Source organism: Brassica rapa, chromosome A05 (genome assembly GCF_000309985.2).
Source record: "Brassica rapa cultivar Chiifu-401-42 chromosome A05, CAAS_Brap_v3.01, whole genome shotgun sequence".
NCBI lineage: Eukaryota > Viridiplantae > Streptophyta > Magnoliopsida > Brassicales > Brassicaceae > Brassica > Brassica rapa.
In genome coordinates, this window is record NC_024799.2 from 4032800 (window position 1) to 4059800 (window position 27001).

Here is a 27001-nt window from a genome sequence, read left to right on the forward strand (position 1 = left end):
GCAATAATCCCAAACAAACTTCTCCTACATTGATTGCGTATGATCTCCAATAACTACAAGATTGGATTGATATTTACATCACTAGGGTAGAGATAGTTTTAAATGATTCAGCACTCTTTCGAGCAATCAAGACACCAAGAGATTAGCCAACGGATAACGCACCATTGTGGCTAATCTACAACTTTTTTTTTTTTTTTTTTTTTTTGAATGAATATTAAATTTATTCATCAAAAAACCCTTATTACATCAAGTGTGAACCTCTGTTTCAACCTTCATATTCTCCTACAAATTTAAGCTACTACAATCTTTGTTTAAAATCGAGTACTAAACCAAAATTGAAGTCCACTCTCCCACCCCTTCACTTGCTTTCTTCTCAGCACACTCAGTTTGTTTCTGATTCCCTTCTCAACCAACTTCATCACAGTAGCAATAGGCAGCGCTGTCTCATTATGCCTTATCTTATTCCTCTCTCTCCATATGGCATGTATAGCTGCTTGGAAAGCATAGCGCAAGCAGAATCTCTTCTTTCTTTCCAGTCGCTCATCCAAGATTATGGACAAAATGTCCTGCCAGACATTGGAATGGTTACTGATCAAGATACCCTTTGTGAGATGTTCCCAAATTTGAGAAGAGAACCCACACTCAAAGAAAAGATGGTTTCTGGACTCCGGTTCACGCTTGCATAGAACACAGGTTACATCAATCCCATGATCCCACTTAGATATACGATCCATAGTCGACAATCTATCTCTAGCCGCAAGCCACGCCACAAAAGCAAACTTTGGAGTTGCTTGTGAAAACCAGATCCCCTTAGCCCAATCACATCTTTCCTCATTCGTTCTCATTAATGCCCAGGTTTCAGCTGTGGAGAAACTTTGCTTGTAACCTGAACCTTGTCTCCAAACATCCTTATCCTCTACTTCCTCTTTCAGCTTTTCTTTTGCCACTGCTAACTCAATCTCAATTTCATTAAGTAACAGCGTACGGTGTCTCCTTCTTCTTCTATTTCTTTTAAGTTCTTCTTCCACCGTAGCTTCCCGCCTAATTCCCATATCAACAATGCCCCGTTCACCTAGTACTGAGATTAGAGCTCCTCTCTCCGACCAGTTATCAAACCAGAAAGAAGAATGTCTACCATTTCCCAGTTCTTTCTTATGAAACCTCCTAGCAATATCTCTCATCTTTATTATCTTTTTCCACATCCAAGAGCCCACTTGTGTTGTCTCACTAATCTCCCAAAAGCTTTTCTGCTTTAACAGATTGCTCTTGATCCATTTTCCCCATAAAGATGTTCCCGAAAGCAATCTCCATATTAGCTTTAAAACATTTATTCTGTTCACCACTCTGAGGTCTCTGATTCCCAACCCGCCCTCACTCTTCACCTGACAGACAGTAGACCAGGCAACCTTAGCACCTGTAGTTTTCAGCTCTGGTCCCGTCCAAAGAAAGGCTCCACATATACTCTCAATCTCTTGAATACACTTACTAGGGAGGAGGTAAACTGAAGCCCAGAAGTTGACCAAACTCATTATCACTGCTTTCAACAGTTGAAGTCTTCCAGCATAAGAAAGAAATCTGCTCGTCCAAGTACTGATTCTACCTCTTATCTTCTCAACTAACGGGAAGTAGTCTTGCTGCCTCATAGCTTTGGTCATCAATGGTAATCCCAGATAACGTACTGGAAGCTCTCCTTTAGCAAACGGGAAATTTGACAGAATCCTATTCTCATCTTCCTCTGCTACACCCGCCAAATACAAAGTGGACTTCTCGATACTTATCTTCAGACCTGACCACTTCTCAAAAGTATCAAACACCGCTAGAGCACCCTGAACAGACTCTTTCGACCCCTCCACAAAAACCATCAAGTCATCCGCAAAACAAAGATGTGTAATATCAAGTGACTTACATCGAGGATGATACTTGAACACCTTGTCTTTTGCTGCTTTATCTATCCTTTTTGAAAGCACATTCATGCATAAAACAAAAAGATAGGGGGAAAGTGAGCACCCTTGTCGCAGACCTCTAGAGCTTTGAAAATATCCAGCCAAATCACCGTTGACTTGCACTGAAAAGGAAGCCGTCGTTATACACAATCTGATCAAACTGATGAACTTCTCCGAGAAACCTAGCGCCTCCAAACTCTTCAAAACAAAGGACCATTGTACCGAGTCAAATGCCTTTGAGATATCAATCTTCATCACTCCCCTTTGTGAAATAGAGTCTTTGTGATAATCTTTCACCAGTTCAGAAGCTAGCAAAACATTCTCCATCAATAAACGCCCTTTGATGAAAGCCGATTGGTTCTCAGATATTATCTTAGGCAGAACCCTCTTCAGTCTATTTGCCAATATCTTCGAGACCACTTTATACAGCACATTACAACAAGCTATAGGCCTAAAGTCTGACATCTCCAACGAATCAACCTTCTTCGGGACCAAAGCTAGTATAGTAGAGTTTACTCCTTTAGGAAGAAAACTATACCTGAAAACTGACTGAACCGCCACAATGAAATCTCTTCCAATCACAGGCCAAGCAGCATGAAAAAACTCACATGGATACCCATCCGGCCCTGGAGACTTGTGAGAAGCCATCGAAAATAACACCTTTTTTATTTCCTCTGCAGAGACCTCCGCGTCCAAGCATCTACCCTCCTCTTCAGAACATCTATATTGCAGAAGATCTTTTAGCTCATCCACAGTTGCTCCTTGATAGTTAGTAGGTGTCTGATTTAAAAACTTTGAGAAGTGTCTTTCAGCCTCCAGCTTAATATCCTTATGGTTCACAAGCCTATTACCATTAGAGCACCGTATCTCTCTGATGACATTTTGTGATTTGCGAGCTCTAATAGAATTATGGAACGTCTTGTTGTTGAGATCACCCACTTCCAACCAATGCAACTTAGCCTTCTGCTTAATATGTTCTTCTTCTAATCCAGCGACAAACAACCATTTCTCATAAGCTTCAGCTTCCACACGGACATTTTCTTCAGATGGAGAGACCAAAGTATTCTGTTGCTTCTCACACAAAATACCATATGCTTCTTGCGTCCTCTTTGTTAAATTCCCCAACTCTTCTCTTCCCAGCTCTCTAATTAGAGACTTTAGATTCTTCAATTTTTTAGAGAACCTAAACATTGCAGACGTTGAATGAAATAGAACCTCAGTCTCCTCCCAATACTCCCTTAATCTTGGAATGAAATTTGGTAAGCTCCCAATGACATTTACATATTTAAACGGCTTCCTAATTTGGTAATTCTACAACTTGCGATAAACAAGATTCGAATCTTTTAAGTTCTTGATGGTGTCAGTAAAGTTAAGTCAATTATTCGGCCTATCGTTAAAAGTGTGACAAAAGAGAAGGTCGCTTTTATTCTTATTTTACAATAGCTGATGCCATGAAATGAAAGGTCTTCTTTGTGTTTCCATGTCTTTCATTTTTGTGAACTCGGGTTTTTATTGGATATTTGGATCGTTATTTTTGTGTATCGAATAACACATGCAATATGAATTCGGGTGGCGATAAAACGACGAAAAATATTATGTCATAGGTCTTGATTAGTAGAGTATTAGCATTATTCTTTACGTTATCTAATCAATAATTGTTAGAAAAGCATTTACTAAATGTTAATGTTTTTCAAATGTTTTCTAATCAATGCTTTCATATGAAACTTTTAGAAGAGCATTTGTATTTATAATGTATAAAATTAAAGAAAATATATAATTTATTTATTTATTTTATTTAATAATATCGTAAAATTATTTTTATATCTAGAAAATAAAATTTTGATTTCTAAAATTAATTTACAATAAAAATATATTTTTTTAAATAGTATTTCACATTTAAAATATAATTTAGTTTATATAATTTAACTTATTTTAAATGTGAAAATTATTTTCTAAAAATAGATATTTTAATTATAAAATTTATTTTTAAATAATAGTTTTCGATATAAACATAATTTTTAGATTATTAATAAAATAAATTAATTATTTATATTTTTAATTTTATATGTTAATATATTCATATATATATATATATATTAGAAATATATTTATTAAAAATAAAAATATTATATGTTATATACTAATTTTTATAATAATTTTAAATAACATACTCATACTGCTATACCAATCATCTTATTAAATAGTTTAGCAAAAACATACAGTTCCTGCAGCATACTGCTTGTATAGCGTATTGCTACTGCTAATGCTAATGTTCTACCAATCAAATCCCAAGTCACTTTTTATTTTAACTTTAGACGGACAAAAATATTTACCAATTTATTTATATAAATTTTGCCCAAATTCAAAATTTCTTTATCTATATCATATTTAGTGTTATAATGTATTAACTATAATTCGATATATATATATATATAAAAATATTTATAGACTTTCTCTTCTTTTTTTTATAAACTTCTCGAGAGCTAAATATATTACCTAGGCTTTTTAGTTTTAATGGTAAAGTCTTTCTCCTTAAGGATAAATGTGTCTTGTTCGAATTTCATCAGATGCGAAGAGATGGTTTATCAATCTGTTATTATAATTCATAAATTATAACTTAAAAAGATTATGAGTTTCAGCCTACAATTTCTAAAATTCAAAAATCAAGAATTAAATAGATTCTGACGAATCATGGTTTTAAGAGTTTAGTTCTTTTGAGTTGGAACTTACAAATTAGATTAGGATTGAATGATTTACAAATTTTCTGTCCACTTATTATCTAGAGTTACTAACTGATCTAATAATGCGTTTGCTCTTACAATTTCTATAGGTAAATGTATTTTGGCATATAGCCTTCCAAATTTATATACGTAAACCTTTTTTTTTTACTTTCCATTTCAGCATATCACGTCGTAGTCCTGAAAAAACAAAAGGTGTACTATTTTTGGAGCGTACTCGATCCCACATGGAAAATGGAAGTTCAAATGGAAACTAGTGACCTCAATTATTGTAAAGAGTAACACAGAGCTGCTCTAAAATCATCTATCTAGAGACTTAAACTTACAGCTCACATGGGCAAATATAAGTTTGTAACAGTTATATATCATAGACAATCCCACATGCTCATGTAACACGATAATTAAGAAGCATGGCATTCAATCTTTGCGGCCCTATCTCATAAATTTAATACTTTATTATTGTTCAGAAAGGAAAATAATAAACAATATATATTTGCTGCAAACCTAATATATTATCATGTCGACCTCTTCTACCCACATGCTCTTAATGTGATGCTTGATTCGTTTGGCTCATTTATAAGATGTGTTCACAAAATAATACATATACAGGAAAATCCATTCACGTATATTAACCTGCGGTGCGACTCATTAAACAAACTAAAAACAAGCGTGCATGCGTAGATAATGGCAAATAAAAACATAAGCCATATATGCTCTGTAACTGTAACAAAGCGAGAAAACTTTACGTGACTGTGTTGGGCATTCATTTTGGTTTCGACGTTTTTGGTTTAAACTATATATGCAACCAGATTTTAAAATTCTGGTATAAATCTGGTACAATAAAAATATGAATTTGGTATTGAGTCCCGGTTTATTATATTTAATTTTGGTTGGATTATATCTGTTACAAAGATAATTGATCACCGCTTGGTTTGGTTAAGTAACGGTAGCTCGGTTTGGTTTCGATGGGACGGCCCATAAAACCAGCGAGATGGGGCAGCATTTACTTTCCGATCCTGTAAATCTTGAAAACTACAGAAAATTTACCCAAAATTTATTGTAAGATAAAAAGATCCAACCAGCATCACTCCCAATAAATACCATTAGACCTTCCCGCTTTCTCTCAGCCATATCCAATACACAACTCCCCCTCCTTTTCTCTCTTATCATCCCAATGGCGGCGACTGCGTTTGGAATCCGCTTCATGTGGTTAGCTGTTACGGCTTCCTTAATGTTAACCGTTACAAACGCAAAAATTCCTGGCGTTTATACCGGTGGACCGTGGCAGAACGCACACGCCACCTTCTACGGGGGCAGTGACGCTTCCGGCACCATGGGTATTATTCACTTTTTTTTCAATAATATTATTCAAACCTTATTAAACCCACCATTATCATTTTCGTTAAATATGTACATAAACCATAAAAATGATTTCGAACTTTGATTTTTCTGTTCTCTGTTTTTGTGTTTGGCGTGGTGTTATAAAAGGCGGTGCGTGTGGGTACGGGAACTTATACAGCCAAGGATACGGTGTGAACACGGCGGCTCTGAGCACTGCCCTGTTCAACAACGGTTTCAGCTGTGGCGCTTGCTTCGAGCTTAAGTGTACTGACGACCCGAGATGGTGTGTCCCCGGGAATCCCTCGATTCTCGTGACGGCGACGAACTTTTGTCCACCGAATTTCGCTCAGCCTAGTGACGACGGAGGATGGTGCAATCCGCCGCGAGAGCACTTCGATCTCGCCATGCCGATGTTCCTCAAGATTGGTCTGTACCGAGCCGGCATTGTCCCCGTCTCCTATCGCAGGTATCTCTCTTCTGTTCCTGTCCGTACTGTTAGGGTTTTGTCGGCTTCCATAATTGTTGGGGACTCGATAAGAATTTAGATAAACAAATAAAAATAATAGAATGCACAAACTATACAACAATTACTGCATGTAAATCGTGTTAGGATTGACAAAAAAAAAATCGTGGTAGGAAGATGGTTAGAAGATAAATTGTGTGTTTATTGTAAGAGCATCTCAGATTCAAAACACTGTTATAGTGTCAAGATTACACTTACCATTTTAGTCTGGTTTCAACATTAAGTTTTTTTTTCATTTTCAATCCAACTTCAAAACACTATTTTAGTGTGATTTTTAAACTAAACTTCTCTAACCCAACACTAAAAATTACACAATTTTAGTGCAATACTATAATCTTACATCCTTAAAATGGGAGGTTTAAAACCTGATTATTAAACTAAAAACTCGGGGAAATGTAACATATAATGTTGATAAAACCAGAAAAATCGTGTTAAAATCAAAAAATATATAGCAGTGTTTTTATAATGTGTTTTTTTTTTCTCTAGGCTTATGTCACTTCTGGAAAACTCTTATGTTTTCAGTCGTCAGAAACTGAGAACATAACTCTCAGTTCTGTTTTCTTGCTATAAACAAATTAAATATCAATTTATTATAAATTTATAAGTGAGATTTATTTATATTATTTTCGTTATCTTTTCGGGAAAACAAGCAGGACATGTGTGCACAGTAATCTAGAGATCCATCTATCTCTTTCTTCTCTTGTTTTGTTGTTAATTATTTTGTCTGAATCTGGCTGTTCCTCATCAGGGTACCTTGTCGGAAGCTAGGAGGGATAAGATTCACTATTAACGGTTTCAGATACTTCAACCTCGTTTTAGTAACCAACGTCGCTGGTGCCGGAGATATTAATGGAGTGAGCGTGAAGGGATCGAAGACGGATTGGGTGAGGATGAGTAGGAACTGGGGACAGAACTGGCAGTCCAACGCTGTCCTCATTGGCCAAGCTCTTTCTTTCAGAGTCACCGCCTCTGATCGCCGTTCGTCCACCTCATGGAACGTTGCTCCTCCCTCGTGGCAGTTTGGTCAGACCTTCTCCGGCAAAAACTTCCGAGTCTGAACCCAAAAGATGAAGTTTATTTACAATAATACTTGCATGCTATTTTTAATTTTTGTATGAGAGACAGAAGAAGAAAAAGAGAGATCATCAGACATTTTCCAGCCCTGGGTTTTCTCTTAATTTTCTTGGGAAAATTCTGGTGGCTTTGGGAAATTATTTCCCTTTTAATGTTTGCGATTACGAGTGATTTGTTTTTGTTTGTTTATTTTTCTTTTTATTGTTTCGTTGGTGGCATTTTCTGCTAATAAGCGAATTTTTTTTTTTTTTTCGTTTTTTACGTTACACACGAGGTGGAAACAGTCGATGTTCGAGTCGGATGGACCGTGATCCACTCAACCCAATATGTAATGGACCATTGGGCTAAGTTTCTTCTATAGTGTTATAATATCTGAAATATTTATAATTTTTGAAACCACGGCTACTATGTGACCCCGTGCTTTGAGTAAATCAGTAGTAATTTTCATTAAGGTTGCGATTTTAAAGGTTTATTGGCCCAAAAGAGATGGATTTGAGTCTGGGATGTTATGTAATCAATGCATGCGATTGCATATTTTAAAGTGAAGACTGGTTGTATTTGTACTTGTGATTTATTTAGTGCATGTGCTGGTTTGGAAGATACTATGCTTTACTTTTGACTTTATTCTTTTTTTTTACCATTTACTACTTGGCAAATTAGCATCGCCTGTTGTTCGTTGAATGATCAGGATGATCCAGTGGTCGCAAGCAGCGAAGCTCAAGAAGTCCAGTAAAAAGCGAAAGAAGTCTGAAATTACGTATATTAATTTTATGTTGTAGTGAATGTTTTACGACCATGTAGGACTGTGTGAAGACGTTTTTATGACATGTTTTCAGTAAACTTACATGACATTAACCTAGCACACGGGAAATAGAACCAATGATTGTGGAGATCCAAAGAAATTACAATTATTGAGCTGGTCTCATCGTATAGGTCGACGGATAGATATTGACGCACGTGTTATAGAACGTTCAAACTTGTCTCGTAGAAGTGTCATACGGCAGCATCATCAATTATCCATATGATTTGACGGTGATGGTGAAGTTGAAGTGCCAATAAGTTCATAGAGGATTACATTGTCAGAAGTTTCAAATGTGGAAGAAATGGTTCTGGTTCAGCGAGAAATAGTCTTCTAATCTAAAATGTAACTAAGCTTCGAATAATTAATCATTAGGCGCTACTTTTCTTATAACCTTAATTAGACAAAAATATTTAATCACATGGGTTTGTCTTCCTCCCATGTTCTTAATCTTCCAGTAATCATATCAAACACACAAGACTATTTGAATCATTCTTAAGTCCACTTCATAATATAACAAGGTAAAATATCGGTTACGTATTCGTCTCTATCTAATAGTTTGGATATCCACACCGACCGTACATATCTTCTATCAATATTCAGCTACGAGAATGACATCAACCACACATGTATCAATTATAAAATTAGATCTCCGATGATTTTTCTTAACAGTTCCCACAAATCCTTACATAGTATTTTTTTGTCAACAATCCTTCCATAGTAAAAAGTTGATAATTCGTACATGAGATATTCATATTCAACTTTAAGAATTTACAGTAGTTATAATATTAAACTAGCTCAACTGTAGTAAATAAATAAAATTTAAACACTAAAGACAGAATTTGTTTTTCAGCCCATTTCCCTGAAACTAAGGAATGAATACAAAATGGAAAATATTAACTGTCATATGGAAAAAAGTATCATAAATAGTAAAAAGAGAAAAGAAAAGAAAAAAAAACAGACAAAAAAAGCCGGAAGTGATGGAGCACATGAGGTAAAAGGCAAGAAGTGGCAGAGGGAGGATCAGAGAAAGGATCTGCCTCAATTTGACAACTCATATGTCATGTCATTGCGCTCACAATTATTTATCTGTTTCATAACCCACTTTTTCTCTGATTGCATCAGAATTAACTTTTTTATTTACTACTGTCTTTGCTCTGTTTCACATTCTATTTATATAACACTGTTTTTATTGATGTTTCCCCTAGAATTAAAAGTTTTGAAGTTATGTTTGGATCATTAATGTTAGGGGGTGGGAAATATTAAGTAATGTATTGCTTTTAAGACTATTCAAGTGCAGAGTCGTTCTAAACTTTTCGAACTTCAATTTACATAGTTTAGTAATATGTGCTAGTGCTGTTATTGCCTAGCAGTCGAAATTCAAATAAACTCACAATTATCAATCACTACTACTTTGAATGATATAAGCTATAGCTGCGGATTAGTTCGTTTGTGAAGAACTTTCTAATATTAACAAGTTGTTATCAGCAATCGTGAACACTGCACGAAGAAGAAAAGATACTATAAGACGTGTACACAAATAAAACATTATTGCAGTTCGTTTGTGAAGAACTTTCTAATATTAACAAGTTGTTATCAGCAATCGTGAACACTGCACGAAGAAGAAAAGATACTATAAGACGTGTACACAAATAAAACATTAATGCATGAAAAGAAATATTAAAACAATTTCTTAGAATATAGACTCGAATACAAATGTTTGCCGATATTTGGATTATGCTGTGGTACCAAAAAGTTCGTGCCGGGTATGGATATTGTGTTTAATCTTGTATATTTGTGCATGAACACGTATTATGATCATACGTTATGTTTAGACATGAGAAAACTATGAACCGATTACAATTGTAATCGAGTGTGCTAAATGAATTTTTATTTATTCATCTTTTGTATGTAAGTATGTATAAAATTGATTGATAATTCACCCTCGATCCAGCTGATTTACATAGCAGCCCCATCCAAGGCCCACCCTAGACTCTCATGATGGCTGTTTTCTTATCTGACTAAACTCACACTACCGCATTATTTATTGTACATTCTTTTGAGAATCATTTATTTTCTATTTTTCTTACAAGAGTGGCTGATACCGCAAAGCAACTTAAAATCAGAAAAGAAGACAGCGAATGTAGTAGATTTGTTTGATTCTCTGGCAGACCTTATAGTTTTAAAATTTTAAGTTATGTGTTTCGATTTTCTTAAGCAAGCTCAGAAACAAAAACAAATGATGTAACCTTTTACAAAACAAAACGAAACAAAATCTCTCAGTTAATTTTGTAGTTAACATTCAATTTTTTTTGGCGTTTAAAAAAAAAAAAAACATTCAATTTTTTTGGAAACAACTTGTAACGATTAGTCTGAATGAAGAAATGTAATAGTAGAAAATGCAACCCATTGCAAACTTCTTAAAGAAAAATAATTGTGTGTTTAGATAAGATGCATTGACTTAATAATGATATGTCTCTGTTACATCTCTCACGAAACTCCTCATTTCAACTATTATTTACACTACAACTCTGAACTGTCCAATGCATTATTGGTATTACTATTACTATTACTATTACAATAATGAATTTTATAGACCCTGTTCGTTTTGCGATTGCTGACGCGGTGACGAGCGTTCAAAACTAAAGAAACAAAAACAGAATTCATAAGGCAAAAGTAAAAGATTTGGTGAAGGAAACTTTGAGTTTTTTGACGCTGGAAAAAGAGAAAAACATATAAATAAGCTGCTGTTTTAATTAGCGACACCGGAACCACCAAATTCTTTCATTATTTTGCCACTGCGTTTTCTGTTTTACACTCCGACGACCAGAAAAGAAAAAAAATCATGCCTAATTTTTAGTCGCTGACGTCAGTCGTGGCGATCTCAAGACGAACAGGGCAATAACAAAATATTGTAAGAGCATAGCGACGTCCCATGTAAGATGTGCACATGTATTACATCAAAAAGATGTGTACATGTATGCGGTTGCCTAATTTGTATAAGCTAAGATATTGGGGGTGGTAGAGAGTGACAAGCGTCAATCATAAGAGCGTGAAAGTTATGTCTGCCTGATTATAGTGCTGGGAGACTCTAATATACGCTGGAGGTTTTGGTGCATGGTAGCCAAAACAAGTAATAGTGAGTAGTGGTAGTCAGATGTGATGGAACAGAGGATTTTTTGGTAGGGTTATGGAGTGAGAAAGCGAGAGTGGAGGAGGGACCATTACTCTTTACAAGCTTTCCCAAAAGATACCGTTCTCAAAACGTGTCCAACTCAACCACAATTACTCATACGTCAAATCTTGTTTATTTACCAACAAAATCAAATTTGTAAAAGAATGTTAAAAAGGTGAAAAGGGTTTTAAACTTTTAATTATAAAAAAAATTGATTTACAGTTAACCATATAGATAATCAATCGGAAAAATCTTCATTTTATTAACTTCAAAAACACTTTTTAAAAGAAGCAGATATATAGACTACCAGGAAACCATGTGCGGATTACGGGCCTTTGGGCAAACGGAAACCACGTGCGGATTACGGGTCACCTTTGAACCTCCTGTTAAAAAAAAAAAAAAAAAAAAAAAAAAAAAAAAAAAACTAGCTACTAAGTTTAGCGATATAGTTTAGAGAAAAAAACCAGTTATAAAAGTTTAGTACTTGTTGATCAAAAAAAAAAAGTTTAGCACTTTTAGTTTTGATTTATTTTTGTTCATTAGATAAAGTTTAAAAAAACTAAAAGCATTTCCAAAAGTAATCTTATCTCCAAAATCAATTTTATTTTTAAGATTGGAAGAACCTCAAATTTGAGGTTTGAGGGTGTTTCTCTCCAAAACTTTAAATCTAACCTTAGAAAAATATATATTTGCATTTTTGCCTTTGATATTAATCAAAACTGATTAAAGTTATCAAAACTTTTATATATAATATATTAAAGTAATATTATTGACAATATTGATTAATAAAACACTATGTTATGATAAATAATAACTGAAAAAAACTTAAATTAAATCATTAGTCACAAATAAAATACTAAACTACTCAATATAATTAATTTTATATGCTTTTATATATATGATCAATTAATGAAATTTAAAATATTAAGTTAACTTTTTAGTAGTTATATATCAGTTATGAACTAAATTATATATCAGTTATGAACTAAATTTGAAAATGCGACACTTAATCTGAATTTTTGACTAAAGATGATGACTGTGAATTTCTTCTCTTTGAATAGATTCGCCTAAATTTTCATATATGACCATCATTTCCTAACACCATTCACTTAGACGACAGTGCACAAAAACAGGTTTATGCGAAGTTCCATCCCTTGGTCCTGAGTCTAGCAGTATGGTCACATTGTCAAATCTTAGAAGAGTCAAAGCCACATAGCTTATCTATCGGATTATGTAAGTAATTACAGCAGTCTAAGAATTCATAAAACCAACCTAAAATTTTATAAACCCTGCCCTTTTTAAAAAAAGTATTCTAAAGTAGAAAAAAAATTCGAGATAAACGTTTCGCTTCAGTGTGTTTTTTCTATAATAAAGTAATACTATATTTTCATCTATAAACAAATGAATATTATTGTTTCCTCTATAGCATTATTCTATCTATAGAATCAAATATAATATTCTTCTATTACAAATGAACACACACATATATATAGATGAACACATTAGAAATTGCTCAAAAAAAACATATTAGAGCAAAATTCTCATTTCTATTTTTTTTTTTTTTAGAGATTTCCATTATAAAACTATGTGCTTTATCTACCTAATTATTTAAGTAATTATAGAACTAACCTATAAAGTTATATTAAAGAAATAACATTTGAATTTTAATCTACTTTTTTACCAAACTTTTTTAAAATTTGATAAAAATAATAATCTACTAATAAATAAATTTGACCTAAGAAATAGTCGATAGCAGGGAACATGTCTGCATCATTGTTGGAACACTCTAATTCAGTAAAGTGTCAGTCTACTAATTAATAAATTGACAGGAACAAATATGAACAAAATATATCCGGGATTAAAATGTAAATTATTTTTGAGTGAAATGAGCTCTCAAGTCAAGGAATAGAATTGCAATTACAACATCAATTTTTTGAGTGTTTTATAAACAATGTCACACGCCTAAATATTAAAAGAGAAACTAATTAATTTTTTAAAAAAGCATAATAGTACATTTTTAGCAAATTTACTTTTTATTGTTCTTTTTACCAACTACTTAATAATCTAGAATCATAAATTTAAAATTTTACATAATGAAATCAGAAAAGAATCTGAGATCCCAATGTGAGTAGAAAATAAAATAAAGATCCCTATGTAAAATAAAATAAAAATCATATTCATACCAAAAAAAAAAAATCATATTTAGTGGAATTTAAACTTTTACCTCCACGCGCCACTGTCAGAAAGATTTTTCTTCCCCACTTGTGCGTAAAAAAGGAAAGAAGCCAGTGTCGCAGTCGCTAAAACCCTTTTCTCAATTTTCTTTCTCCTTTTAATCCTTTATTTATTTATTTGCCGTCTCTGTAGTCTAATCACGTACGTTGCCTGGTTTTTAAAGCCTCTCTCTTTGGTCTCCTCTTTGAGTTTCTCTTCCATCACGCCGACGAAGTTAGATATAATAATAACACACCTATGTGTGATGGAAGAAGTTGCTCTTTGCAATATTATTTGGTGAGCATTTCTTGAATTTAATATCTCTTCCTTCCTTCACACACACACTCTCTCTCTCTCTTATCTTTAATTGTGTATGCTAATTAGTGTTTTGAGGTCAGCATTAACTCCCCTGTATAGTGTTATGATAAGAGATCATTTGCAAAAGTCTTGCCTTTTGTCATTCTCTTATCTCTTTGATGATTCTTGAAGTTGAATTGGGTGTTTCAAGTTTCAGATCTCTCTGTTTTTAAAAGATTCTAGATTGGTTGCTCTGTTTTTGGTTGCTCTGTTTTTAAAAGACTGTTTTTGGTTGCTCTGTTTTTTTAAAAGACTCTGTTTTTGGATGCTCTGTTTTTCTTAAAGACGGTAGATTTGTTGCTCTGTTTTTGGGTCTTTTTAGAGAAAGTTTTAATTTTTCTGGAGAATTTTGGACGCAGATGAAGAAGGGATGGTGTTGAGATGGGAAGGAGTGGTGATGTCTCGAGATGAAGGAGAGGCAACGTTGGAGTGGTGAAGAAGATGCATTGTTACGTGCCTACGTGAGACAGTTCGGTCCGAGAGAATGGCATCTCGTCTCTGAGCGTATGAACAAGCCTCTGAACCGCGACGCAAAGTCTTGTCTCGAACGGTGGAAGAACTATCTCAAGCCAGGGATCAAGAAAGGGTCTTTAACCGAGGAAGAGCAGAGGCTCGTGATCCGTTTGCAGGAGAAACACGGCAACAAGTGGAAGAAGATCGCCGCGGAGGTTCCGGGGAGGACGGCGAAGCGGTTAGGGAAGTGGTGGGAAGTGTTCAAGGAGAAGCAGCAGAGAGAAGAGAAAGAGAGTAACAAGAGAGTCGAGCCTATTGACGAGAGTAAGTACGATCGGATCCTCGAGAGTTTCGCTGAGAAGCTTGTGAAAGAGAGATCCTCTGTTCCTTCTGCGGTGATGGCTAGTTCAAACGGAGGGTTTCAACAAGCTCCTCCTCCTAATAATAATAATAATCATGTGATCCCGCCTTGGTTAGCTACTTCTAACAACGGTAACAATGTTGTTGCAAGACCTCCCTCGGTGACTCTTACTCTATCGCCTTCAGTGGCTGCAACACCTCCTCCTCAACAGCAGCCTATCCCATGGCTGCAGCAGCAGCAGCCTGAGGCCAGCCCGGGAGGTCTAGTGTTAGGGAGTATGATACCGTCTTGTAGCGGTAGTAATGAGAGTGTGTTCATGTCAGAGCTAGTGGAGTGTTGTAGAGAGGTGGAGGAAGGGCACAGAGCTTGGGCGGAGCATAAGAAGGAGGCGGCTTGGAGGCTAAGGAGATTAGAGCTGCAGCTAGAGTCAGAGAAGACAAGTAGACAAAGGGAGAAGACAGAGGAGATTGAGACAAAGATGAAGGCTCTGAGGGAAGAGCAGAAGATGGCAATGGAGAAGATTGAAGGAGAGTATAGGGAACAGCTTGTTGGGTTGAGGAGAGATGCTGAGGCCAAGGACCAGAAACTAGCTGATCAGTGGACCTCTAAGCATATCAGGCTCACCAAGTTTCTTGAACAACACATGGGCTGCAGGCAGAGACTATTAGACCGGCCTTGACACATGAACCAAACCACCAAACACCTACTATGATCTCTTCTCCTCTTTGTTTTGTAATGTAATGTAAGCTTTTTGTTTTTATTTTCATCATTTGGTGTCTCCAATGTTAATCAGACTTTTGGGTTCCTTAACTCAGCTTTTAATGTATGTGTTGGTTTCTCTTCTTTAATCATTTGGCATCTCCAATGTTTTTTCTCAAGCTTGGTGTTGAATGTAGGCATGAAAAACTTTCCATAGTTCACAACTTTAATTGATAAAAGTGTAGAAAATATAAAACACATATAGAGCACTTGAAACACATTGCTGTTATAATTTATAAAGAGAAAGATGTTCATTAATCATTATTAACTCTCTTCTTTTGTTCCAAAAAACAAAAAATCATTATTAACTCAAAAGACAGTTGAACTCAATAAGATGAAAATAAAAGAACAGAAAAACAAAGAGTAACTCGCTTCTTGTCTGAAAAATGATGAAGTTCATACTTAGAAGCACTTCCTGTGAACAATAGATGGGCCTGACTCATCATACTCAGCCTTTGCAATCCACATCTGCACAAGTTAAAACAAAAAGTTCATGGTTAACTTGTTTTAGTCAAGCTGCATGATAACAAGAGACAGATGAGACTGTTGCGTACCTGCTGGAAGGTACTGAGTGAAGCCAAGATGGACCCTCCAATCCAGACAGAGTATTTCCTCTCAGGAGGTGCAACAACTTTGATCTTCATGCTGCTTGGAGCCAAAGCAGTGATCTCCTTACTCATTCTATCAGCAATTCCAGGGAACATTGTTGTTCCACCACTGAGGACGATGTTACCATACAAGTCCTTTCTGATGTCGACATCACACTTCATTATGGAGTTATAGGTTGTTTCATGGATACCTGGATTCTCCATACCAATCATAGACGGCTGGTAAAGAACCTCAGGGCAACGGAACCGCTCAGCACCGATGGTGATCACTTGTCCATCAGGCATCTCGTAGTTCTTCTCAACAGACGAGTTTGTGTTGGATGTCTCTAGCTCCTGCTCGTAGTCAAGAGCAATGTAGCAGAGCTTCTCCTTTATGTCTCTGACAATTTCACGCTCTGCTGTGGTGGTGAAAGAGTAGCCACGCTCGGTTAGGATCTTCATAAACGCGTCCGTAAGGTCACGACCCGCAAGATCAAGACGTAGGATGGCATGTGGAAGTGCATAGCCCTCGTAGATAGGAACCGTGTGGCTCACACCATCTCCAGAGTCAAGCACGATACCTACACATATACCAAAATAATCCAAGAAAGGCTTTACGTAAAAAGATTTAAGTATAAAACAGGTTCTAAGATTTTCGTGGCTATAAACAATTTAGTAAGAGTTCCAAGAAATACAATACTTTTTAGGGCCTGACTGGTTTAACCGCAGCGGTTGCGGTTGCGGTTGCGGGAGTTTGCGGATGCGGGTGGTTGCGGTTTCTAGCGGTTTTAAGAGATTTGTACGACTGGTTATGCGGTTAGAAATTTGTGCGTTTGCGGGATACTTATGACTGGTTAACTACCAAATGCAGCAGCAGTTAAATAATAAATTAACAATATTTACATTTTATACAATTATAAAAATATCAAAAATAATAATATTATAATAAATATAAAATTTATATTTAGAAAGTTATAGTTTAAATTTTTTAAAAATATAGAAAATATTTTTATTTTAAAGTTTTATAATATTAATTAAAATTTAATTGATATATTTTAGCATTTTTATAATTTCAGTTTAATTTTTTTATTGAATTTTTTTATTTTTGTATTTATATTGTTTTGGAAAAAAAATAATTTTTTTTATCCTCCCGCAAACGCCCGCAACCGCAAACGCTAGCTGGAACCAGCTTTTGAATTTATGAGGTTCAGAGCGATTTGGAGCGATTTGGAGCGGTTTAGAGCGGTTTGAGCGATTGTTGCAAAACGCCAGCAACCGCTACCAACCGCAAAAGCTGCGTTTGCGGGTGGTAGCGGGAAAACCAGTCATACCCTTAATACAATATTTTTTAATACGTTTATAAGTATACTAATATTTTTAATTATTCGGATTTGTTGGTTTTTCGGTTTGATCTTTTATATACCAAACCATATCTATATATTCTTAAAATAACTTTTATTCGATTTATTCGGTATTACTAAATCCAAACCATTTTTTCTATTTTGATTTAGTTCGATTTTACAGGATTGAACACTCTTGAAATTTAGGAACCTATGATTATAAAAAATAGTATTTTATTTTGGTGTTTATAAGTCAATATTTCATTTGTATATGCTCGGACAAGGAGGCAAAAAAAAGTTTGTCACTGACCGGTTGTACGACCACTGGCGTAAAGGGAGAGCACAGCCTGAATAGCCACGTACATGGCCGGGGCATTGAATGTCTCAAACATGATTTGGGTCATCTTCTCACGGTTAGCTTTAGGGTTGAGAGGTGCTTCGGTGAGGAGAACGGGATGCTCTTCGGGAGCAACACGGAGCTCGTTGTAGAAAGTGTGATGCCAGATCTTCTCCATGTCGTCCCAGTTGTTGACAATGCCGTGCTCAATAGGGTACTTGAGAGTTAGAATACCACGTTTGGATTGAGCTTCATCTCCAACGTAAGCATCCTTTTGTCCCATACCAACCATCACGCCGGTGTGACGTGGACGACCAACAATGCTGGGAAACACAGCTCGAGGTGCATCATCCCCAGCAAAACCAGCCTTATTCAATATAGAAACAAGATGAAACATTATGAATAGGACCAATAAACATTATCTAATGACTGAAAATGAACGTACCTTAACCATTCCAGTTCCATTGTCGCAAACAAGAGGTTGAATGTCTTCACCGTCAGCCATTTTTTGGTACGTTTCTGCAAACCAAAAGATTATATTTTGAAGGAGAAGAAAGAAACAATGGAAGGAGAAGCTTAAATGAGGCAGAGAAGAAAGAATGGAACAGAAACGGGTCCAAAGGCTTCGAATTCGGCTTACCTTGTTTTCCAATTATCAATTATTATTTTTAACCACACCTTTTTCACGGTCAATGTACATATGAGTTTCAGATTCGTTTTAGTCTAAATTTAGGTTTTTTCAGTTTTTATATATTTGATATCCAAAAATAGAACTTAATCTAATACAATTAGATTTGGTAATTGGACATGACTAATTAAGCTGGAATTCGAGTTTTGTTTAAACTTTTGAATTAAATTTTGATTTTAGAACGGTTTTGATGGCATAGAATCCGTGCAGTGCACCCTCAAGAAGATTCAATTAGGATTTTCTGATAATCAGTTTAGCCATTGTGCCTATGTTCCCAATCTGATTCCATTTTTTCAGTTAGCTTAAATTAAGAAGAAATCAATAATTATAATTTAAAGGTTTATCATTTCATTTGTGTATTTGTTTTTCTTTTTAATTTCTTGAATTGATTTGAGGTTATGTCTCAATTCGATAATCTGTTGTTTAATATACTTTTCAAGAAGCAAATTATGTACGGAAGTATAATTATCGTCGATGGCATCTCGAGTCAACAGGCCATTAACCAGGCCTCACGGTTCTAAGAATATTTTAATCATTCAAGAACCTTTTAGTGTTTATATCATCATTATAAATGGAGAAATTTGTTATTCCCCCTTATTACTAATTTGTTATCACATGAGATTTTATATTATAATTGAAAGGAATACCATAACTTACTAATGCCTGCTTTTAAAAATAAAACAAATAGGAAAGACAATTCCCTTTCATTCAACTAATTATTGTGTTTCTTTTATTTTCTTTTATCAAATTTCTTCCTTCTGAAATTTAACTTCACCATATTCCTATTGTGTCTTGTATTTCAGTATTTTATTTTGTTTCCATGAGTGTACTTAGTAAGATCATTTTTAACCACACTCCATATTTTACTTCAAAATGGAAAAAATGGAGTGATAAACAAAAAATAAAATCATTACTCTATAAATGGAGTAATCTTTTTATTTTTTGTTCATTATTCCATTTTCCACTTCATTTTATCAGTTTTGGAGTAAAATATGAAGTGGTGTTGGTTGGAGATGCTTACTAGGTAACATGCATGCTTACTGTATATAAAGTGTGCAAATAATAATTGTGAAAGTTGATAGTAGAATAGGTTACATTAACTTGACATAAAACAAACTGTTACATGTGTATAAATATAAATGTGTATGTGTAATGCTTGTAACTTGTAGGAGACCTCTTATCAAAGTAACCATTCTAAATTACAAATATAATTGTACCTATACAGTGGCGGACCCAGGAAATTTTTTTACCTGGGTCATAATTAAAATTCATTTAAACATTAAACCCAATTAAAACAAATAATGATTTTATATTAAAAAAAAAGATGACATATATCTGTGAGTGCTGAGGTTCGAACCAGAAAAAGGGGGGTCACTGGGTTCAAACTATAACCAACTGAGCCAATATCCAATACATAAACAAGCTTACAAATTAATTTTTTATTTTTAACCTGTGTCAATTGCACCTCCACCATAGGTCCGCCTCTGGAGATAATATAGTATTTTTATCTTATAATATATAGAAGTGAAAGAGTATCTATAATTTCTGTTCTTTAACCGTTTTTACTGACAAGAAATAGCTTTTTCTACCAATTTTTATTACCTTTACCAGTTTTAAATTACAAACATGAATCGAGGTTATTAACTTTATATTATTTAGAGAAAATTCGTGATTAACTAGAAAAATAGCAATGAGATAAAGAAAATAAAGTTAATGATGATAAAAGCAAATAGATATATTCATTCTTCTGGTTTCATTTGATTACAATGAATGTTATAACAAAACTTCATTATAGACCAAAATTTTCCAGCGATAACTCTATTTGGTAAATAAAACGGCTGCCTAAAAATATTATGCTATCAAAAGTATATATTTGGTCAAAATTACATAACAAGTAATTTATTTATCTCCATCATTTCTTTTCTTAAGCACCACACGATTTCTTTACTAGGTGAATATTCTAACATTTTTATTATTAGATATGAAAAACGCAAAAAAACTTACAATTAATGCTCTTCAAATTTCTTTCCCTAAATGTATTTCACATATAAACATACAGTAGATATTTATATTTACTTGATTTTTTTTTCTATCGCTGTGTCATTGTCATTTTAAATTTATTTTTTGTTTCCTAAATTTTAAAAAATCTGTAAGATATCATTTTATTTAGATCTCTGACTAAAATGCAGTAAGATCTAAATAATAGAAAAAGCTTAAACCATATGATTTTATATTTCCATAAGAAAAATTTATATATACGGGTTTAAAACTATAAATTATACTCCACAGTATCAGTTACACAAAAATTGCTAACACAATAAGATTAGGTGGTAATAAATAAGAATTATATACGAAACTAAAGTCTTAACGGCAACAATGCTTTTTTTTCAGGGGAATAAAAGATGAGTGCAAAAAGCGCACATGGAGTTTGGAAACGTAAAGGCAGACGTTAAGTTTGGTGCTTAACTTGCGAGAAGCAGAAAGGCATCGGCAATACCTTTATTAATTTATCGCCGAGATAATAAACGATTTTTATATATAGTATATAGTATATACTACATTACTACTATATAGTAACGGTGTTACTTCTGAATCAGTAAGAGGGTTCCAATACGTTATGTATGCCTTTAGACTCTCCTTCCACAAGGACCACAACCAACCAACAACACACTATAAACTCGCTCCAGTCTCCATCTCTAAACAAACCTGAAAATATGCTAAAGAAAAAAATAATAATATAAAAGCTGACAGTTTTCCTGATTTATATTCTTTACCACGTTGGATCTATCTACATCCATCAATCATTTATTTTCTTTCTTCCTCTTCTTCTCATTATCTTCTCTCTCTCTCAAGAATAAGAGATTTTTTTGTTGGTGCACTTTGTTTTTAGTTTGTTGAGTTCTGAAAATCTATAAGTATGTCAAAGATTACAAGCTTGATGCAAGAAGAGGTAACGTTAGGTGAGGTTTCAGAGACGAGAGAAGACGCATTTGCGGACAATAATCATGTGTTGGATATTTGTCGGAAAAGAAAGAGATCAGATGAAGAAGAACAAGAACTTGTGGAGGAAGACAACGACGGGTTCAAAACACCGACCCGTCCGGAAAATAGAATCCCTGAGGTCAGAGAATGCCCACCGGCGCCGAGGAAGGGGGAAACGGAATACTTGGCGATGCGCAGAGGTAACACAATGTGGTGCCGTAGACGGTTGAGTTTCTCGCCGGAAAATGCCGTCGGCTCGTTTATAACGGACTTGCAGTGGATGACAACGTCAATGACGATCAAGAAATAATTAATAGAGAGAGATACTAAAGTTAGTTTTTTATATTTTATTATGACCATTTTTAGGTCACGTTCGGAAAATATCTGAACGTTTTTTTCCCGCAGATAGATAACAAGAAAATAGTTGATTAAACTGGTATTTTGTTTTTAAGTTGCTTCACTCTCGAATATAGATATATGTTTCGAGATGATGATTATTTGTGCATTGTTATTTTCTTTTTTTTTGTTACGTTTGATTAATATGTATATGTTGTTTTCTTTTTAATAGTTTACAGTACCATATAATTTCTCAAATATGTTTTTTTCATGATATATTAACCTCAAATTGCTTGTATGACATAAGAGCTCAAATTTATAAGTGTACATTCAGGTTGCATTAGTCAAGGATGGAACAAAACAAGTAACCTTGTGATAACGGAAGCTACATAACATATTTGTTGACAATATTGATCAGTCACAATGAACGAAGGATGATACTGTAAAGTTAAAGTTAAGCAAACCAAAGTGAAAAAAGGAGGAGAAACATGAAGAAGAAGACATGACTAGAAATATGATAGAGAATTTTATAAACGCTTTAGGGATCGAGGCCTTATTTAAGTTCCTTCGACTTCTAAAGTTGGAACATCCAATGCTAAAAAAGGCTATCTCGTGAAACACTCAATCGTCTCATGTCTTAAGCTTCTTCCTTTTTCTTATGGATCTTCAAAATCTTTTTTTGTTTAATGTTTTCTTCTTTCTCATTCTTTTATTTTTGTTGCCGTTATGTTCGTTTCGTCTATGTTACTCTCTTCCCTTTATGTGGCTTTCGGTTTTGTTGACCTGACTTGTAATTTGTTAATTAATTGACCATTTATTTTATTAATTTGATTGCAGCTTGAATGAAACGTTATGATTATATAATTAATTAACAAATAAAAAAGAGATGGGAAAGAGATCAATATCTGCACTTTACCTAATAGATAAATAAAGATTGTGGAAGCTTATAACTAAATGTATCAGACTATAAATTTCACACATATAAATACAAGTTAATGTTGATATATCAGAAACTTAATCTTAAAACAGTTTAACTCTGTTATAATTAATCATGATATAAATAGTTCCGCTGAATGCTGATAAAATCAAACAGTAACCACCTAAGTACCTTAAACTCTTCTTTCTTTAGAGCATAATTTCATTTTTTTTTCCTTCAAATAGAGTAAAATGAAATCTATACTATATTAAAAGGGAGATATACTCAACTCTAAAGCTGTCCACATCAAATAAAAAAATCAGCCACTAATATTGCAGCAATCATCCATGTCATTTTGATTAATCTTGATTTGGGCTTCGTGTTTTATTTGGGCTTTTTCTCTTACTTTTGCTTAATTTTTTTTAGCTTCTCTTGGCTTCAACGAAAAACGAAATCTGTCTTTCTTCTTCGACGCGAGTCACGCGACTGTGATGACCTTTCGCGATTCTTCTTTCGAACTGAAACGGTGTTATTAATGGCTGTGTGATTACTCGAATTGATTCACCTCTCCACGATTCATCTTCAATGTTTGGTTTAGATGTGAAAGGCGGTGTGTAAACAGTATAAATAGATGTGACTTGTGAGATCCCTCTCCTTGAACTTATCTTCTCTTCAATCATCAATCTATTTTTTTTTAAAAGCTTGAGTTCAGATGATTCTGGTTTCGTTTTATTGATTTAGAAAGTTTTAGTTTATATGATTTTGTGTTCCTTTATTGATTTTATTTAAGGTTTATGATGTAAGATGATGCTGTTAGAACCGATTAATCGATTTAATATTTGTTGTAATTTGTTTCATCTACTCGAGGCCTCTTGCAGGCAACGCTCATCTAAGGATCAATCACCTTTTACCGTTGCAAGAAGGCCCAGTTTATGAGTTAAATGGTTTGATTCCGAGAAGCAATCCAACCTTCTTTGCTGACGCAGCCGTTTCTATTAAATTCACGGACCATACAGCTTTCGTGGAGGTCACAGACATAACTAAGCTGATCCTGAATCCCGAGGGAGAGCTTCAGGTTCCGCAATACGAGTAGCTCATGTCACTTGCCAATACCAGCACTCATTTTTCAGGTTTGAATAGCTAAAGCTTCACTACAAGCACACTATATAATAAGTAGCATTTATGTTTATCTTGGTTAACAGATATAGTTGGAGAAATTAGGAGCAACAAAACCATGTACAACGAAGACACCCAGAGCACTCAACGCCGCAAGGAAACCATAAAGTTTGATGATAGGTATTTGATATTTTGCTTCCATAAACTTTTAACGTGTAACTTATATGTTTGTGCGAAGTTTAGTGTACGATAAGATACCTCTTTCCAACCATTTCAGGGACAAGCCTGTCTGCCTCAGTGTTGTTGATGGCCTTTCTGCGGACCTAGACACACAACTACTAAGCTCTGGCTGAATCCCTGAAGTTACAGCTTTAGAATATTTATTTAATGACTCTGCTTCACTTTCTTTTTATCATGTGCGTTTCCAGGCACAATCTTTGCAGTATTTGGGATTCTACAATTACATGGTGTCTCTACCACAGTCCTCTCTATAAGTAGCTTCAAAATATGAATAGGGACAAAAACATTTGAATGGATCACGTCTTATTAATATTTCTATCTTGAGTGCAGTTCGAGCTTGAAAATTGTTGTGTCAAAGCAGTAAACCGGAGAAAGAATAAGAACATGTACAGAGTTTGGGTTCGTGGGAAGTTCCAAAAGCCAGTTCTAAAATAAAGAACGGGAAGTGCTGGTCCAATGCGGAATGGCTAAAAAGTTTATTTATTTTTTAATAACTTCATGTCAAACTCTTTTGCGGCTCTTCTAGCATGCAGCTTCTTTGCATAGTGCATCTTCTCAACTGCTCATTGATTCGACCCTCTGTCTCAATGTGTTTGACGGATAAGTCAACCACCTTCCCTAAAGTTTGAACGTTTGGGGTTTGGAACCAACAACCCAAAAAAAACTTTTTGTTAATAATATTTTGAGATTGTTTGTTGTAATGTCCAAATATGGGAATCATCTGATATAAATTGAGAAATGCTTCTTCTAGAGGGGAGGAGGATATGAAGAAATCCATCTTCAAGCTCCCAGTTTCTTGATCTGATTCTTTCTGATTGCTCATGTTTATTAACTAGAAACATCGAACTATTTTATACTAATCAGAGAATCCAATATCATGTGAGCTTTCATCAATGGGTGCTTTCACACAACACACATGCAGATACACATTTAATAAGAATTACAACAAGTGCATCTACTTCTGTTATCCACATACTTGCGTCAGAGGACTCATCAGAACCTATATATTTGTGACAAAAAAGTATTAAATCATTTTTAGTGTTGCTACGTACGGAAGAGGTTGTCTGCAAGGGCTATGGAGATGATAAAGTTCTAAGATAATAAAGAAGAGGTGAATAAAGAATTAAGAGAAAATGTGTACTGGAAATCACAAAAGAAAACTGAAATGTTCTGGAGTTTATACACGTTTATTAATTTTAGTCTGAAGATCTTTAGTGATAATCACAAAACATGATATAAATATAATTCACATTTTTGTAAATTGTTTCAAAACCTTAATAACAGTTTTTTGTATCTTCCATCATCTATGTTTAATTATTAACATAAAATAAACATATCATATTGACCATATAACAAAAAGTTACATTTTTTCGTATATTTTATTATTTGAATTTTAGAAAATGACTATAAATTACTAATACTATTCAAATTCCCACATTAAAGGTTGTGATCAAGGGTTTAAAAATTGTATTGTAGAAAATATAAATAATCGTAAAACATATGAGTGAAAATTTTCATTTAATAGATATTCAATATATATATATATATATATATTAAAGTATATACCATATAAAAATATAAAAATATTTTTATTTCAAAATTTTCATTGATGATTTGCAGTGAATATTCAAGAGCTGTTATAAATTACTAAAATTATTAAAAGTCTCACATTAATTTCTTTTGTTATCATAAGCTTACAATTTTTGTTATAAAAGATGCATAAAATCATAAAACCATACGATTAATAATTTTCATTTAATAGATATCTATATTAAAATACATTATATATTTATGTTAATATCATTTTTTCCCCAAAAACAATTTCCTAAAAAAGTAATTTATGTTACTATCATTTAAATTTATTTATATCTACACAAAATATATAAAAATGATTGTTTAGATTTATTTACCTATAATTTATCACCAGTTTATCACTTTTAACTTAAAAATGTCTATTTGAGATCATTCTCTATAATTTATCATTGGTCAATTTTACTATTTAATTAAATGCTAAATATATAAAGATATGTTTCTTAATATTTGTATTTTTAACCCAAAATACTTATAATTTGAAACAAAATAAATATTAAACATAATAATAGATTTTTAGCCTACAATTTACTGTTACATCTCAATCACAACTTACAAAATACTATCTCACTTATATATATATATATAAATAATAAATTATTATAAATATAAAATGCACCACATAAGTTATTATATGATAATAACTTCCAGTACAACAGCATGAATACTCAGAAAGAAAAGATGTAATGCCACCCTAAGAAAAAAACATAACTAATTATCAACATAGCATGGTTTATTTAGTCTTAAAAAACATGTATAAAATTTAACTAATATATTTATTTTTAATTAATAAAAAATTATATTAATATTTACTCTAACAATTTAAACTATTTTTAAATATTCATCCCGCCCGTAGTAAATAAATATTTACTCTAAGATATGTGGTATACCATAAGAAATAACAAATTATCTTTTAAATTTATTGGAACAAGCAAAGAAAATAGTAAATGAACTATTTAGTAAAACTGCTTAAATACAAAAAAAAATATGCAAAATAAATTCAAGTTCAAACAAAATAATTTATATAGTAATAGGATAAAAACTAAAAATTCAGATGTACTAACCGCGCATAGCATCATTTACCAAAATAATATAACAACATTTGAATCCAATAACATCAACAATAACCATT

General features: G+C 33.6%; 4 protein-coding genes across 7 annotated transcripts; 3 read left to right on the top strand and 1 right to left on the bottom strand.

Moving 5' to 3' along the window:
- The first annotated feature begins 5855 nt into the window (after positions 1-5855).
- EXPA3 (expansin-A3) lies at positions 5856-7603 on the top strand. Its single transcript, NM_001301923.1, has 3 exons — positions 5856-6018; positions 6170-6488; positions 7294-7603. Exons 1-3 carry the CDS (start codon positions 5856-5858, stop codon positions 7601-7603), a joined length of 792 nt encoding a protein of 263 aa, NP_001288852.1.
- Positions 7604-13675: 6072 nt separating this feature from the next.
- Positions 13676-15856, top strand: LOC103867176 (transcription factor AS1). Of its 3 annotated transcripts, none has more exons than XM_009145221.2 (2): positions 13676-14200; positions 14524-15856. In XM_009145221.2, exon 2 carries the CDS (start codon positions 14572-14574, stop codon positions 15655-15657), a length of 1086 nt encoding a protein of 361 aa, XP_009143469.1. In that variant the 5' UTR covers positions 13676-14200; positions 14524-14571; the 3' UTR covers positions 15658-15856. The 3 variants fall into 3 exon arrangements, with proteins under 3 accessions (XP_009143469.1, XP_009143468.1, XP_033147983.1); XM_009145220.3 differs by having other exon boundaries at positions 13698-14104; XM_033292092.1 differs by having other exon boundaries at positions 14193-14428; positions 14462-15856.
- Positions 15857-15941: 85 nt separating this feature from the next.
- On the bottom strand, positions 15942-18748 carry LOC103867177 (actin-1). Of its 2 annotated transcripts, none has more exons than XM_009145222.3 (4): positions 18447-18748; positions 17975-18368; positions 16292-16905; positions 15942-16205 (listed from the first exon to the last, which is right to left on the bottom strand). In XM_009145222.3, exons 1-4 carry the CDS (start codon positions 18504-18506, stop codon positions 16140-16142), a joined length of 1134 nt encoding a protein of 377 aa, XP_009143470.2. In that variant the 5' UTR covers positions 18507-18748; the 3' UTR covers positions 15942-16139. The 2 variants fall into 2 exon arrangements, with proteins under 2 accessions (XP_009143470.2, XP_033147982.1); XM_033292091.1 differs by having other exon boundaries at positions 16266-16905.
- Positions 18749-19636: 888 nt separating this feature from the next.
- On the top strand, positions 19637-26587 carry LOC103867178 (cyclin-dependent protein kinase inhibitor SMR12). The gene is given in 3 exon segments (XM_033292094.1): positions 19637-21140; positions 21142-21230; positions 21606-26587. Coding segments are annotated over 3 exon segments (495 nt in total). The 5' UTR covers positions 19637-21110; the 3' UTR covers positions 21982-26587.
- The last annotated feature ends 414 nt before the right edge of the window (positions 26588-27001 follow it).